Source organism: Benincasa hispida, chromosome 12, assembly GCF_009727055.1.
Source record: "Benincasa hispida cultivar B227 chromosome 12, ASM972705v1, whole genome shotgun sequence".
Classification (NCBI taxonomy): domain Eukaryota; kingdom Viridiplantae; phylum Streptophyta; class Magnoliopsida; order Cucurbitales; family Cucurbitaceae; genus Benincasa; species Benincasa hispida.
In genome coordinates, this window is record NC_052360.1 from 57,113,351 (window position 1) to 57,126,159 (window position 12,809).

Genomic DNA, 12,809 nt, shown 5'->3' on the forward strand with positions numbered 1-12,809 from the left:
AGGGGATTATCCTCTCCAAGTATGCCATTATAACCCTTTTATGGTAAGGGATTTTTGTGAAAAATTGCCCTAGTCTCCACTCTCATATTCTCTCAAGAACAATTCCTCTACCTTCATTCCATCTTCCAAGGTGTTAGAGCCCACACATCTAGCTCCTTGGAATTCTAGTGTGTAACGGAGAAGCTCTTGATGTCTGTGTTCACTGAGAGATTCGAATTTGTTCGTGTGCAAAGGAGAGGAAATCGTGAAGAAAGAGGAATCTTCAAGGGTGAGTTTTCTTCTTCACTTTCTTCTCTTTTTCTTCAATAGGAATATGCTTAGGTTTATTTAATGTTTATCCTATTTTTGTGTAAATTTGCTCACTACTTTTATGTTTTATAAAATCAATTTTCAAATTGCACGACGATCACACTTCTACGAGAATATGATTTTCTTCAAGTCTAACCTTGATAGTAGAGTTACTTACTAAGTATTTTATACTCATTCTTTATTATGTTATGCTTTTCAAGGGTAAGGACATGACAGTGAATGACAGGAGGAAACCGTGACTATGCCATTGGGACTAGTCAGATGCTTTTGCTCATGTATTTTCCTATGTTTTCATGTTTTAAAATCAAGTTTAACGTTGAATTTAGAGAATTTTCAGTTTTTGCACTGTTGGTTGTTTTAGATGAAATTTTCTAGTGATGCTTTACTTGTTTCTTTTATTTAAATAAAGGTACATTGTTCAATGAATTTACATTATTTACTTTTAATAAAAGTTATTAATTCTTTAGTATTTATGCTGGTTTTTACCAATTCATAAAAAGTGTCGTTTTGAAGTGAATACATGTACATAGTAACGACCTAGCACAAGTTCTAGGGAGTCAGGTCATTACAGGTAATTTGACCCAACTGTAATTACGAACAACTCATAAAAGATCGACTTACTTGTAATTGTTATATCCATGGACACAATATGTTCTACAGTAAATAAGAGTGCAGCTATGAGTCTTTAGTGGAGTATCTCATAGTTAATGAATGTTGATTAATTTAATCAAATAGTTCAATTAGTTAATTTCGGATCATTGAAGCTTATAATTTATAGGTCCATTAGATCCCATGCTAGCTCATAACGAGTAAATCAATAGTTTTGAAAGAATTTGAAATGTGCAAATTGACTAAGGGAGTTTATGTTAATTGTGTATGATACAACTAATATAATGTATTTAGATATATTGAATGAAATTCAAAATTAAACTATATAATATAAGACTATTAATATGTTTGAATGAGATTCAAATGATAATTAATATGAATTTGATTCATATTAAAACTACAAATTAAAATGAATATGAATGAGATTCATGTTAAAACATAGGTTATGAGAGAGAAGTGTATTTGAATATAATTCAAAAAAATGTTTAATTAAATATAAAATATTTAAATAAATTATTATTTAATTTAAATTAAATAATAAATTAACTCCCTTGCAAGGTTATGCTTTGTTTGTATTACTCGCCCTCCCCCTTTCTACATGGGTTGGTTGGTTTTTCTCTTGATCATGCATGAAACAAGAAGAAAACCTCTCTCCTCTCTCATTCTCCAAGTTCTCTCTAAACTTACAAAGAAAATTCTCTCCAATGTAAATTCTCATATTCTTTTTCACAAGGTTCCTACAAATTGATACTTGTCAGAGAATAGAAGAGAAGATCGAGTGGAGGTGTCCAACGTGTAGAGAAGAAATGGTATTTGTACTATTTTGTATTGTGAATACTTGGAGAAGACTAAAGAACAATTCTTCAAACAAAATACTTCTCGACCCAATTTTGTGCTTAACCTTGTAAATTTAATAACTTGTGATGTTCTGTATTTAATTCTGCAAAATTTCTTCTTCTAATTCAAAGACAAAAGCGATAAAACGCTTCCGTTACGAGAATCAATCCTTTCATTTATAAGACTAAGATAATACATAATGTTGATATAAATATATTATCTTAAGATTAAAATACTATTTTGATCTTTGTACTTTGAGACTTATTTAATTTTAGTCTTTTTACTTTCAACGATTCAACCCTTCAATTTTCGTTCACAGTTAACATTGGGCCTTTGATAATCCAACTCTTGATGGATGGTGCAAATGGACTGGATATAATATTTGGATCCATGATATGAGAGGTTAAAAGTGTGGGAAACTGAGGCTCGTAGCTAGGTTTGAAAAGCACCAATAAAGGGGCTTTTGACATTGGACCTTCGTACCCATAAAATAGTTAAAATTTTAAAAATATAGAAATTAAATCGTTATGTTAATATTTTATTTTCAAAAAGTTCAGGCATCTAAAGTATTTTTTAGCCTAAAATTCTTTTGTTCTTCTATTTGCTTGTTTCATTTTTTTTTTTTTAAGTTAAACAATTATAGCAATAAAAGTATAATTACTTTTTTAAGATCAAACAAAACACAGAAAGGAAAATTCAAACTTCTGAGTTCTAATATTTTGGTTGAGATAACAAACATTATATCAGTCGATGCTCATGGTAACGATTGTCATGTTCAATTAAGAACAGAGATACAAACCCTAATCTAAAATAAGTATTAAAAAAAAAAATCTAAAAAGAGTCATTTTAATATGAAAAGAAATAGAAGAAATTCTATAATAATTCGCTAACTTGAGCAGTTCAAACTTATTACGGTAAGAAGAGAACTAAGAAGTTTGAATTTCCTGTAAATTTTGGGTCGAACCTGAACGAAGAAAAAATGGGGAAACCGCCGAATTCGCCGGAGAATCAGCCGCCTCTTCACCGGAGCGACGCCGAAGACGACGACGAGAACGTGAAGCAGCTCAATGAATGCTCATCCTTCTACTTATCGTTACAGGTTCTTCGTGGCCGTTCTGTTCATCGTCTTCTTTTTTTTTACGTTCTGCTAAAACCCTAAGCCCTGAAATGCAAATTGATGTTTATTGTCTTGATCGCCATAATTTTCAGGATTGTCTTATCAAAACTAACAGGAACTGGAAAGCTTGCCAGGCTGGTATGCCGCTCATCTCTCAGTGACAATCGTTACACAAATTCAATCATGTCTTCTTGTTCTAAATTCTAATTTTGTTTATAGGTTCCATCTTTGAATTGTATAGATCTATCCCTTAAATTGAACCTGAATTGGTTATGGCCATCTGCTGAAATTTTGCAATTCTTGAAATTTTCATCTAAAATGACTGTTCTAATTCATTACCTCGCAAATGATTTTGTCTAGCAGAAGTTCAAGCTTTGAAGTCTTGCAGTGAGAGAAGGAAACCTGGCCAACGCAAGTGAAGGTTCTGGGAAGGTGCATAGTGTACCAAATAATATCTAAGATTTTAGCTTTACTTGATTCAAAATTTTGTTGTGTTAGACTTGTTTAAACATGTTTTGAGATATCTAAAAGTGTTTGTCATTATATCGAGACCTGGGCAACCCCTACCTTCTATAGCTTTGTGTATTACAACAAATGAAGAGTGAAAATTTGAACCTCCAACGTCAAGGGAAATGAGTATATGCTAATTACCACTGAACTATGTTCATGTTGACTTTATCTCTTAAAGTTAAACACAAGTATTCATGTTGGTGATTCGATATCTGAGAATTCGAATCATAATGTGGAGTATGAAAATTTGAACATCTGACGTCAAGAGAAAGGATACATGCTAATTACCACTGAACTATGCTCATGTTAACTCTGTCTCTTAAAGTTAGTGTAAGATATACATGTGGGCTCATGTTAACTCTGTCTCTTAAAGTTAATGTAAGACATACATGTGGGTGATTTGGGGTCTGAGAATTTGAATCATAAAACATTGAAATGAGAAAATGCATTGAAGTTGGATGTTTTTCAGGGTCCCTCTGACCAACAACATGTGATAATCAGCCACAAGTTTACTTCACAACAAACTAAACCATTGACATGACACTTTTCAAGCAATGGATCTACCTTAAGCAAACACAAAAAGAAAGGGTATTATTTTTCTCTATTAACAACATCTTCTACCTTACTACCATGCCAGCCAGAATTGAAGAGACAAGGTAACAAAGTGGGGTCTCAAACTTGTTTGTCATTGAGCTTTGAAGTTAACCACCTCATTAAATTCCCTTCTCTGTCTTGTCCTTTTTATGTAACTGTAGATTTTCACTTTCAGTCTCTATCATGAATTTGCAAGCATCCATCAAGAGAACAATCCATCCATTTTTCCACGTCTAAGATACCAACCCACTGTCTCTATCAACTTAGTTGGTCCAATGCTGAACTGGAAGATGGGTATTTGTTTCAACTGTAAAGTATAAACAAAGTGAAGTCAGAAACTAAGAGGTAATTCTTCTAAGCAAAATTAAGATTGATATGTCTGTTAGTCAGTAGTATTACCTTTCAGGATGCCTTACAAGTTTCTTCTGCTGGTGGAGGAATGTTATAGTAACACTGAAGTCTGAATAAACAAGCTTTTCTCCATGAGAAAATAAAAAAACGTTTAACTTTGAAGATCAAAGACATGTTTGAAATGACTTTCCAATCCTAAATTTAGCGGTAGAACGTCATAAAGCAGGAGAGACTACCATTATAAAGGTGTCTGATTATTCAGCGTTGGAACCACGATCACTGGGTTCCGATTTGTCACAGCAACATGTTGAGAGTTCGGTTTGGAAGGTAGATCTGAGAAATCGATTCTCGAAGAAGCAGTCTCCATCCCAGTGCTGGAAGGATGCTCAGCACCTGACTAAAGCAACAAAACAAACAAGGGAGGAACAAGGTTTACAAAGCTAATGAATTGATGAGAGATGAGAAAACTAAGCATTGAACCATCAATTTTCAATTCAAAATATAGGCTTATCTCAAAGGGGATAACAGAGATATAAGAACAAAATGTGTTTTTTTTTTAATCTGTCCAACAGCATCCTGCATTCTGCTGTTGAAAACTATATCATCATCATATTCAAGAGCACGGAAAATGTAGCCGAAATAATTCTTGTAAATTTCATACATTAGACAAGCCTTTGATTTGAACAACAATGATCGTTATATCATCGGTTCGATTTTCATGTTCCATCCATAGTTTATACGACTCGGCAGCAATGGCAGTACATGCATCTTGAGGATCTGCATAACTTGATGCCTATATAGAGAGATTAAAAAAAACCCTTAGAAATTTTGTTAAGGAGAGTAATAAAAGAGGGAAACAAATTAATCTAAAATGCTCTAAGATACTGTAGTTATGATTAAAACGTAGTAAACAAACACGACTACATATATGTTCACAAATTGGCTAGTGAAAGTCTTTCCTATTGAGTTCAGCAGTTCATAAGTAATATGCAACAACAACTAAACAGACAAAGTATGCCTGTCTAATAATCATTTTGTTTTGTTTTTTCTTTTGAAAAAATAAACATTACTTCTACTTATAATTTTCTTCATTACTTCTACTTATAATTTTCTTTCTTTATTACCTACTTTCTAAAAACATTTTAAAAAATAAAACCAAAATTTGAAATGTTAAAAGAAAAAAGTTTTCAAATGATTTGAAGGATAAATTACAAATTTAATCTCTATAATTTAGAAAAGTTAAAATTTAGTTCATTTGATTTTAATAGTTAGAATTTAATACTCATAGCTGGATAGAAATCTCACAAATAGTGCCTACCATAGAGGACTATTTATAAGAGTTTTATCAATATGTGGAGTCTAAATTTTAATTATAAACTATAGAGACTAAATTCTAACTTTCTCCAAAAGGTGGCTTCAGTGAAGATATCGTCAAAATATTGTGAGAGAACCACGGTAATTTTCAAAAACAAAATAGCTATCTAATAGGGCCTCTATCTACCAATCTTCGACATGGAAATCGGGATATCATGACCAAGAAGAACTCATGAAAGAAAAAGATGGCTAAAATGTGGTTTGCTAAATCATGCAATGCTAGAAATTGATCACATTACATACCATATCAACAACAGTTTGACTTGAAAGGAACTCAAAAACTCCATCACTGGCAACCACAAAGAAAAGATGATTGGGGTTAAGCTGAAGAACCAAAACCTCAGGAACAGCATTTACACCAATCTTTTCTGCAGTACTATCACCAATGCTTCTAGTAAATGCAGTCCCAGGATACAATCCATTTTGAACCCACAGTCGAGGCGGATCGCCGCCCTGACTTTCTTCGTCGCCCCAGCATTGAATATCAGGATCCACAAGTCCTTCCACTTGATCAACACTCAAAACTCTAGCCCCACAAAGTTTAACTCTCTCATACTCATCTTTTCTAAATGGTGTTTGATCATTAGACAAGTCCTTAGCAAGAACACAATTCCCTTCTTTAACTGCAATTACAGCTCTTGAATCCCCAACATTAGCCACATACAGAGTATCCCCAACAACAAGAACTGTAATTGCAGTTGTTCCACTCATGGAATCATCAATCTCACTTGTATGTAACTCATCATTGGTAGATAAAAATGCTGAATTATAAGCTTGTACAGGATCATCTAACAATGTGGGATCATTACATAACTTTTCTATTAATCTATCCTTTACAAAGTTTGAACACTGCATTCCAAATTGACCATGCCCATCAAAAACACCAAAGAAATGGGCATTTGGGTTACCTTGAATATTTGTTCTAATGCAGAAACTGTCTTGGTTTTCTTTATCAGGAGATTCAGGGTAGTAACCCCGCTGAGCCAGTACCAAGTATTCCAAATGATAGTTGTGAGAAGCAACAGGAATCAACTCCAAGGATTTCTCAATCACAGTGTTGTTCTTATCTTGAAGACAATAAGGAACCCCTTGTCGAAAGTCTTGGGATTCTCCAACCAACGATTTTGGGTAGCGACAGCAACATTTTGTATGGATACAACCCATAATTTCTCAAATGGAAGTAGAAAAGCTGAGGGTTTGAACTTACCAACAAGGTGTTCGATGAAAGTCTTCAAAGAAGAAATAGTATAAATTGAAGTTGAACTATAAAATACTCAACTCTTGTAGCAAAACCCAGATGTTTCTGACACAATCTAACCAAACCCCATCAGTTTTCCAGGGGGAAAACCCCATATTTTCAGAAGAACAGAGGGTGAAACAGAATGAACAGCAAAACCTATGTAAGAAGACAGAGAGAAAAGCCTTTTCTTCCCCCTCCCCCCCTACTCAGAAAACGATTGTGCAAAATGAAAGATTGCTTTTGCTTTGAGTAAAATTCTTCCTGACGCAAAAGGAAGCACCAAATATATATATATATATATTATAACAGTAAGTTTAGAACAAAAACAACAGATAGAAGGGGAAAGGGAAAGGGAAAATGGATTGGGGAAAGTATTTTTTTGGTTTTAAAGAAAGATCACAGCTCGAGGAGATAGAAAAAGGCGAAGTAATCGAGAAAAATTAACCCTAAGAACAAAATTTGGAGTAGAAAGCGTTGATAGAATGTGGGGTTTTGATGGTAACGAAAATACAGTCTAGGCTTTCAGTGAGCGACAGAGAAAAGAGAAGAAGAGGGCATAGGAAAAGGTACAAGATTGACATCGAAGTGACCCAAAAACAGTAAGAAAAATTTGTTCACAAATTGAAAATCTTGAAACTCCTCAATTTTTTCTGTAATGGAGAATACTCTACTTGGAATTTGGAGAAAATTTTCAACAGAGCTTCCCGTGAACTGTGAAACTGAAAACTATTTTTTTTTCCCAGCCACATGTGAAGATAGTAGGTTAGAACCTTTGATTCTTTGAACATATATTTGTGTCTGGTCGTTGAGTTATTATCGAATTGACTATTTAAGAAAGGATGGACTCTATAGCCTGAGAACATAGTACAAACTAAACATGATCAATAAAGACAGGACAACACAATGAAAAAGGTTTTGGGCTAAGTAGGGGCATGCCTCTACTACCATTTATTAGGGACAACAACGCCTAAACATGTCCACAATGGTTTGAAATTGTCTAGTGTCTATTATGATTATAACGTTTATGACTTTACTTTTGGTTTCACATGAAAGGTTTTATGTCGTTGTAGATAGTTGTTCTCATTTATATATCCACAATCATCTTCTTATTTGACCAATGAGGCACTCTGGTCACATTTCCAACAAAACAAATATCATGAGAATAGATCCCAAGGGAGAGCTCACTGGCACACCCACACTAGGTGCCACTAGTAAAGTAGAGTAGAGTAGAGAAGACAGACATCTAATTGCACGGTGTCAAAACCATGCTAGAATAGATTCGTGTTACTCGTTTAGCCAAATTAGGGGTCAATAGAAAAGTGTTATGATACAATGGAGAAGGACATTGTATCATCTAATACATTATGAAGAGTGTTCAAGAAAGACAAGTTGAGTTGCAATCAAGAAAAGAACCAATCTGATAAATAGTAAAAACTAACGACTAGCCAAAGTGAAAAGGGGTCAATTGAAAATTTATGGTCCAAACTGGCGAACTCCTCCTCCCACTTTCCTCTACTTTTCCATCTTGAAGCTTGGAATTTCCAAGGTGTTTTTAATTTTCTTCCTATAGATATTGTATTGTATGACCAAATTTTGGTCATTGTTCCCTTTTGAATAGAAAAAAGTCTATAATTGAGGGTTTTTCCTTTTCTCTCCTTCAAATTGTGTGGCAAATGTGGATTTTTGGGAGGAGGGTTTGAAAATTTGGAGTCTTCTTCCTCTGCCTCATTTATGTTCAAGTAAATTTTGTGGAACAACCAAACTTAGACTATTGTGGACAATAATCCACCTAGTAGATATGTAATCTTAACCCTTTTTTTCTTTTTGAAGTACAAAACAAAATCTTATGGTCTTGTTTTTTAAGAAACATGTCACTTCCTATAAAATTGAAATAATGCTCTTCTTATACCCATTCCCTAAATTTCAACTATTCCTCCAAATTGTGATGTTTCTTTAATTCAAGTATGCAAAAGAATTTATACTCCTAAAATTTATGGCTTATTTTAATTTAAACTTTAAATTAATAATAAATCTTGGATTTTTTAAGTACATCAATTTACATTCTCCATTATGTTTTATTTAAAAGAAAAAAATATTGTGAAACTTATAATTGTATCAATTAAACTCATAATTTCATAAATTGATCGATTTAGACAAAATTTCCTCTGAAAATCGTCCATGTATTTACTCTAATCATCCATTTTATAAAGTCGACATTTGAAGAAGTCTACATGCATTTGAGAATTAATACATCGATGATTTTCGATGGTAATTATAATGAAGGGTCCAAAATTGTTTCGCTTATAAATTTGAAGAGTTTAATCGTTTTAAATAATAAATTTCATATAATATTAGTTGAATGAAATTTGAAAGAAAGTACAAATTGATACACTTATAAAAATTCAGAGTTTAAATTGACATTATTATTAATTTATGATGTAAATTGATGCATCTTCCAAAGTTTAGGAGTAAAAATTGATATTCATCTTTATATTTATTCTACACTCTTACATATTTAGAGAAATTGTAATTTAGGGATGAATCAAATTTTTTTCTTTTAATTATTACAAGGGAAAATCAATTTATATGATTGACCATCAAAGTTCTTCTCCTCTATTATTACACAATATTTTGTGTTATGATCATTTAATGTTTGGATAAATCTGACACTATCAAATCAACATGGTTAGTTGTTGAAATAGAAGTGGATAATTTAAATCAAATGACAAATATGGAAGAGAAACTGTAAGAGAGGAATCACAAAAATTGAGAAATATCCATTAAAAAAATGTGTATATATATATAGATATATATATAATTGATTGGGTGGAAAATTATAGCTCAAAGATAGACCAAATATATGATCCAAAATAAAAATCTCTAAAAAGATTCTGAATATTAGATCTTTTCACCCTTTTTGAATTAAAGGTTTTATTTTTCTACCCCAATCATTTGAGTGTGTTACTTCACAAAATCCACTACATCTGTTCCCATAAAGGGACAATGTGATTGTGCATTTCTAACCATTTCTGTAGTACAATTTCTAACCATTTAATTTGAAGAATTTTTATGGCTCATAAAATTGTACTATTTGTATTATTTTTTCTCACGAATAACGGATTAATTTGTCCATATCAACACAGCATAACTAGTTAAACCATATCTTTTCTACGAAGAGGTTTAGAGATTTGAATCTCTCACTTCCTACTCATTGATGAACCAAAAATAAAGATGAATCTCAAAAAAAAAAAAAAACCATGACCAAATGAAACCAAAAAAATACCAATCTAGTTACATCAAATATATAGTCTTTAGGGTTAAGTGTATGAATGTGTAAATATGTATGATTAAAAAAAATCAATTCGAACATAATTCAATGGATAAAACACATACTTTCAAGGTTCATCCTCTAGCCATATTTATTATTAAACTAAAAAATAAAGAAGATCAATGGAAAATTTGAAGAATAAAGTCCTCTATTATTGTTTTATATTGCTAACACATAACAATCGAGGGACCTATAATTTTAACTATAAGTTGAATGTTCTAACATTAGTTCAATGATATTGATATGAGATTTTAACGTCTAACTTACTCATAGTAGATAAAATATTTAATAAATTGAGCTCTATAACCCTAAATCATGGATGATATTTTTGTTATAGTTCAACGTTTTGGGTGCGTTTATTTATTTAATTTTTTTAACCGTTTCAGCAATTCTATTGTGCATCACCTTGCTCCAATCGATCCTAGACCGGAGAGGATATTATTTTATGTAGGTCTTCTTCTGTGGAAGACTTTTGGGGTTCTTAAGTTGCCATCTCAGGTTGTTGGTGCTTGTTAGTTTTATGTATTATCTCTTTGGAAAAATATATTAGGGTGATTAAACAGTATAGTTTACCGTGAGGTTACTTGGGCCAGGCCCACTCGTATCGAGAAGTTGGTAAACCCAAAAGCTATTTTGGTTCAGGGCTCTTAGGCCCATTGAGGATTTGATGGGCCCAAATAAAGAGCCTTTATTGGGCTAGAATAGCCTGGCCCTAGAAAAAGGGGTTTATTATTATTATTATTATTGTTGTTGTTATATTTTGGGGGAGTGTTGGATCTGAAAAGATTTAGGGAAGTGGGTAAAGGCTGGTGCTTTCTGGCCCTTGCATTTATTTGGCTTAGTTGCTTATAAAAAGGCTGCCCCTATTAGAATCTGAGTGACTGTCCAAAAGCAAAAGGACAAAATGGAAGGTAAATGGAAATTCATTTCATGCTCCAATTTCTGAGCCAATCTCAATTCCCAAATATTTCCCACTGAAAATTGGTGTTTGATTCCTCTCCTATGTCCCTATCCCCCCTTTTTTTTCTTCCTTCTGCCTCATACATTATGAGTGGGTTGGTTGGGGACCAAAACTATCCTATCTATTTAAGAAAAATGACACCAAAGAAAAAAGATACATCCATCGAAGTGATTTTCTTGAAATTTAGACATTCAACTCGAGTCAATCAGTGCAGATAGTTCTACTACGAATATCAAAATCTCCTTAGTCACTCAAGTTTTTCTGAATTTGTATATCTATTTGGGGTACCAGTAGATTGGTTAGGTTTGTTTTTGACCAAAATCGATGTAGATATAGTTCGAGAAGAAAAAATCAATTAGCCAACTAAATCTACCTGAACCAAATTAATCGAATGTGTTTTATTTATTTCAACAACATATGAGATTAGAGATATTTGAATATCTATTTTTTTTAATAGAGAAAGAATATGCCCAACCAATTATTGTTTATTAATCGGCTGTTTATCAATTTCATACTTTGACTAATATGCCATAAATAGAATTTAAATATAGTTCTAAACCTGATTAGAATTGGTATTTGATATATTTAATTATTTAATTCTTTTCTTTCTCCACTTAGGATTTAAAGAGTTCCACTATATACTCTCTAACCCTATATGCATTATTCATTCTATAGATTATGTATTTCTGTAACATCTTCTCTAATAAAATTGTTCTCCTTTTACCCTCGTGGACATAGCTAACATATTGTTAGTTGTTAGTGAACCACGTAAATTTGTGTGTTGATCTTCTTTATTCTTTTACGTTCTTTTGTCTTCTTTACTTGTTGATTTCGTAACAAGTTGAATTAGGTCAATTACTACTGCTGAAATTTGAGTTTGAACAAGAAAATTACCAATCTATGTATTACTCGTCATGTTAGCATGTTGTTACAAAATTGACAATTAAAGAACACAAAAAGGAACGTAGAGATAAAGAAGATCGACACACAGATATACGTAGTTCAATAACAGTGTGTTAGCTACGTCCACGGGCAGAAAGAGAACAGTATTATTAGAGAGAATGTTTTCAGAAAATTACATCAAAACGACGCCTCTAGGGTTAGAGAGTTTATATAGCGCACTACTCTAAACCCTAGGGTCATAACCGTAAATAACTACAAATAAATAAATATGCTGAACCCCCCACCAGGGCGTGCCGCCCCTGGACCCCGACTCGTTGGCTGGTCAGCGAGACCCCCGTACTTGGTTGTTCGAAGTGCCAACAAATAAATTCAAAGCATTTCAACACATGCTTTTAAACATAGTGTAGTATCCATTAGCATTAACAAATATTTACGAAAAGAAACTTTTAGGGAGTGTGTCTCAACTTCACCAACTTCAATTATGTTTACCGTTGAAGTTTGTAAATTTACCAAAAAACTTCATCTTTCTCTTTTTGTCTCTTTTGAACAATTATCGAAGAATTTCAACTCTGTATTCGAAACACATATTTACTAATTTCAACTAAACGCTTCTGGCACTCCGAATATATACTTTGTAACTCCAACATATTAACTCTAGATTTCATAATTAAACTAA

General features: G+C 32.7%; 2 protein-coding genes across 7 annotated transcripts; one reads left to right on the plus strand and one right to left on the minus strand.

Annotated features, from left to right (window-relative positions):
* Nucleotides 1-2,429: 2,429 nt before the first annotated feature.
* LOC120067191 lies at nt 2,430-3,985 on the plus strand. Of its 2 annotated transcripts, XM_039018675.1 has the most exons (4): nt 2,430-2,854; nt 2,965-3,010; nt 3,236-3,304; nt 3,852-3,985. In XM_039018675.1, exons 1-3 carry the CDS (start codon nt 2,735-2,737, stop codon nt 3,289-3,291), a joined length of 222 nt encoding a protein of 73 aa, XP_038874603.1. In that variant the 5' UTR covers nt 2,430-2,734; the 3' UTR covers nt 3,292-3,304; nt 3,852-3,985. The 2 variants fall into 2 exon arrangements, with proteins under 2 accessions (XP_038874603.1, XP_038874602.1); XM_039018674.1 differs by lacking the exon at nt 3,852-3,985 and having other exon boundaries at nt 2,438-2,854; nt 3,236-3,550.
* Nucleotides 3,732-7,761, minus strand: LOC120067189 (probable protein phosphatase 2C 35). Of its 5 annotated transcripts, none has more exons than XM_039018672.1 (5): nt 5,945-7,761; nt 4,989-5,120; nt 4,564-4,720; nt 4,376-4,449; nt 3,732-4,283 (listed from the first exon to the last, which is right to left on the minus strand). In XM_039018672.1, the coding sequence occupies exons 1-3, from the start codon at nt 6,863-6,865 to the stop codon at nt 4,622-4,624; spliced, it is 1,152 nt and encodes a 383-aa protein (XP_038874600.1). In that variant the 5' UTR covers nt 6,866-7,761; the 3' UTR covers nt 3,732-4,283; nt 4,376-4,449; nt 4,564-4,621. The 5 variants fall into 5 exon arrangements, with proteins under 5 accessions (XP_038874600.1, XP_038874599.1, XP_038874598.1 ...); XM_039018671.1 differs by having other exon boundaries at nt 4,376-4,436; nt 5,945-7,760; XM_039018670.1 differs by having other exon boundaries at nt 4,564-4,724; nt 5,945-7,760.
* Nucleotides 7,762-12,809: the final 5,048 nt, after the last annotated feature.

Excerpts from the sequence above, each read along its gene's own strand:
- LOC120067191 (XM_039018675.1), top strand. The coding sequence starts at position 2,735 with ATGGGGAAACCGCCGAATTCGCCGGAGAATCAGCCGCCTCTTCACCGG. Across the intron at positions 2,855-2,964 it reads CCTTCTACTTATCGTTACAG|GATTGTCTTATCAAAACTAA; the intron begins GTTCTTCGTGGC and ends CATAATTTTCAG. Across the intron at positions 3,011-3,235 it reads CTGGAAAGCTTGCCAGGCTG|AAGTTCAAGCTTTGAAGTCT; the intron begins GTATGCCGCTCA and ends TTTGTCTAGCAG.
- LOC120067189 (XM_039018670.1), bottom strand. The coding sequence starts at position 6,865 with ATGGGTTGTATCCATACAAAATGTTGCTGTCGCTACCCAAAATCGTTG. Across the intron at positions 5,121-5,944 it reads GTCAAACTGTTGTTGATATG|GCATCAAGTTATGCAGATCC; the intron begins GTATGTAATGTG and ends CTCTCTATATAG. Across the intron at positions 4,725-4,988 it reads AAATCAAAGGCTTGTCTAAT|TCAGGTGCTGAGCATCCTTC; the intron begins GTATGAAATTTA and ends TTGTTGCTTTAG.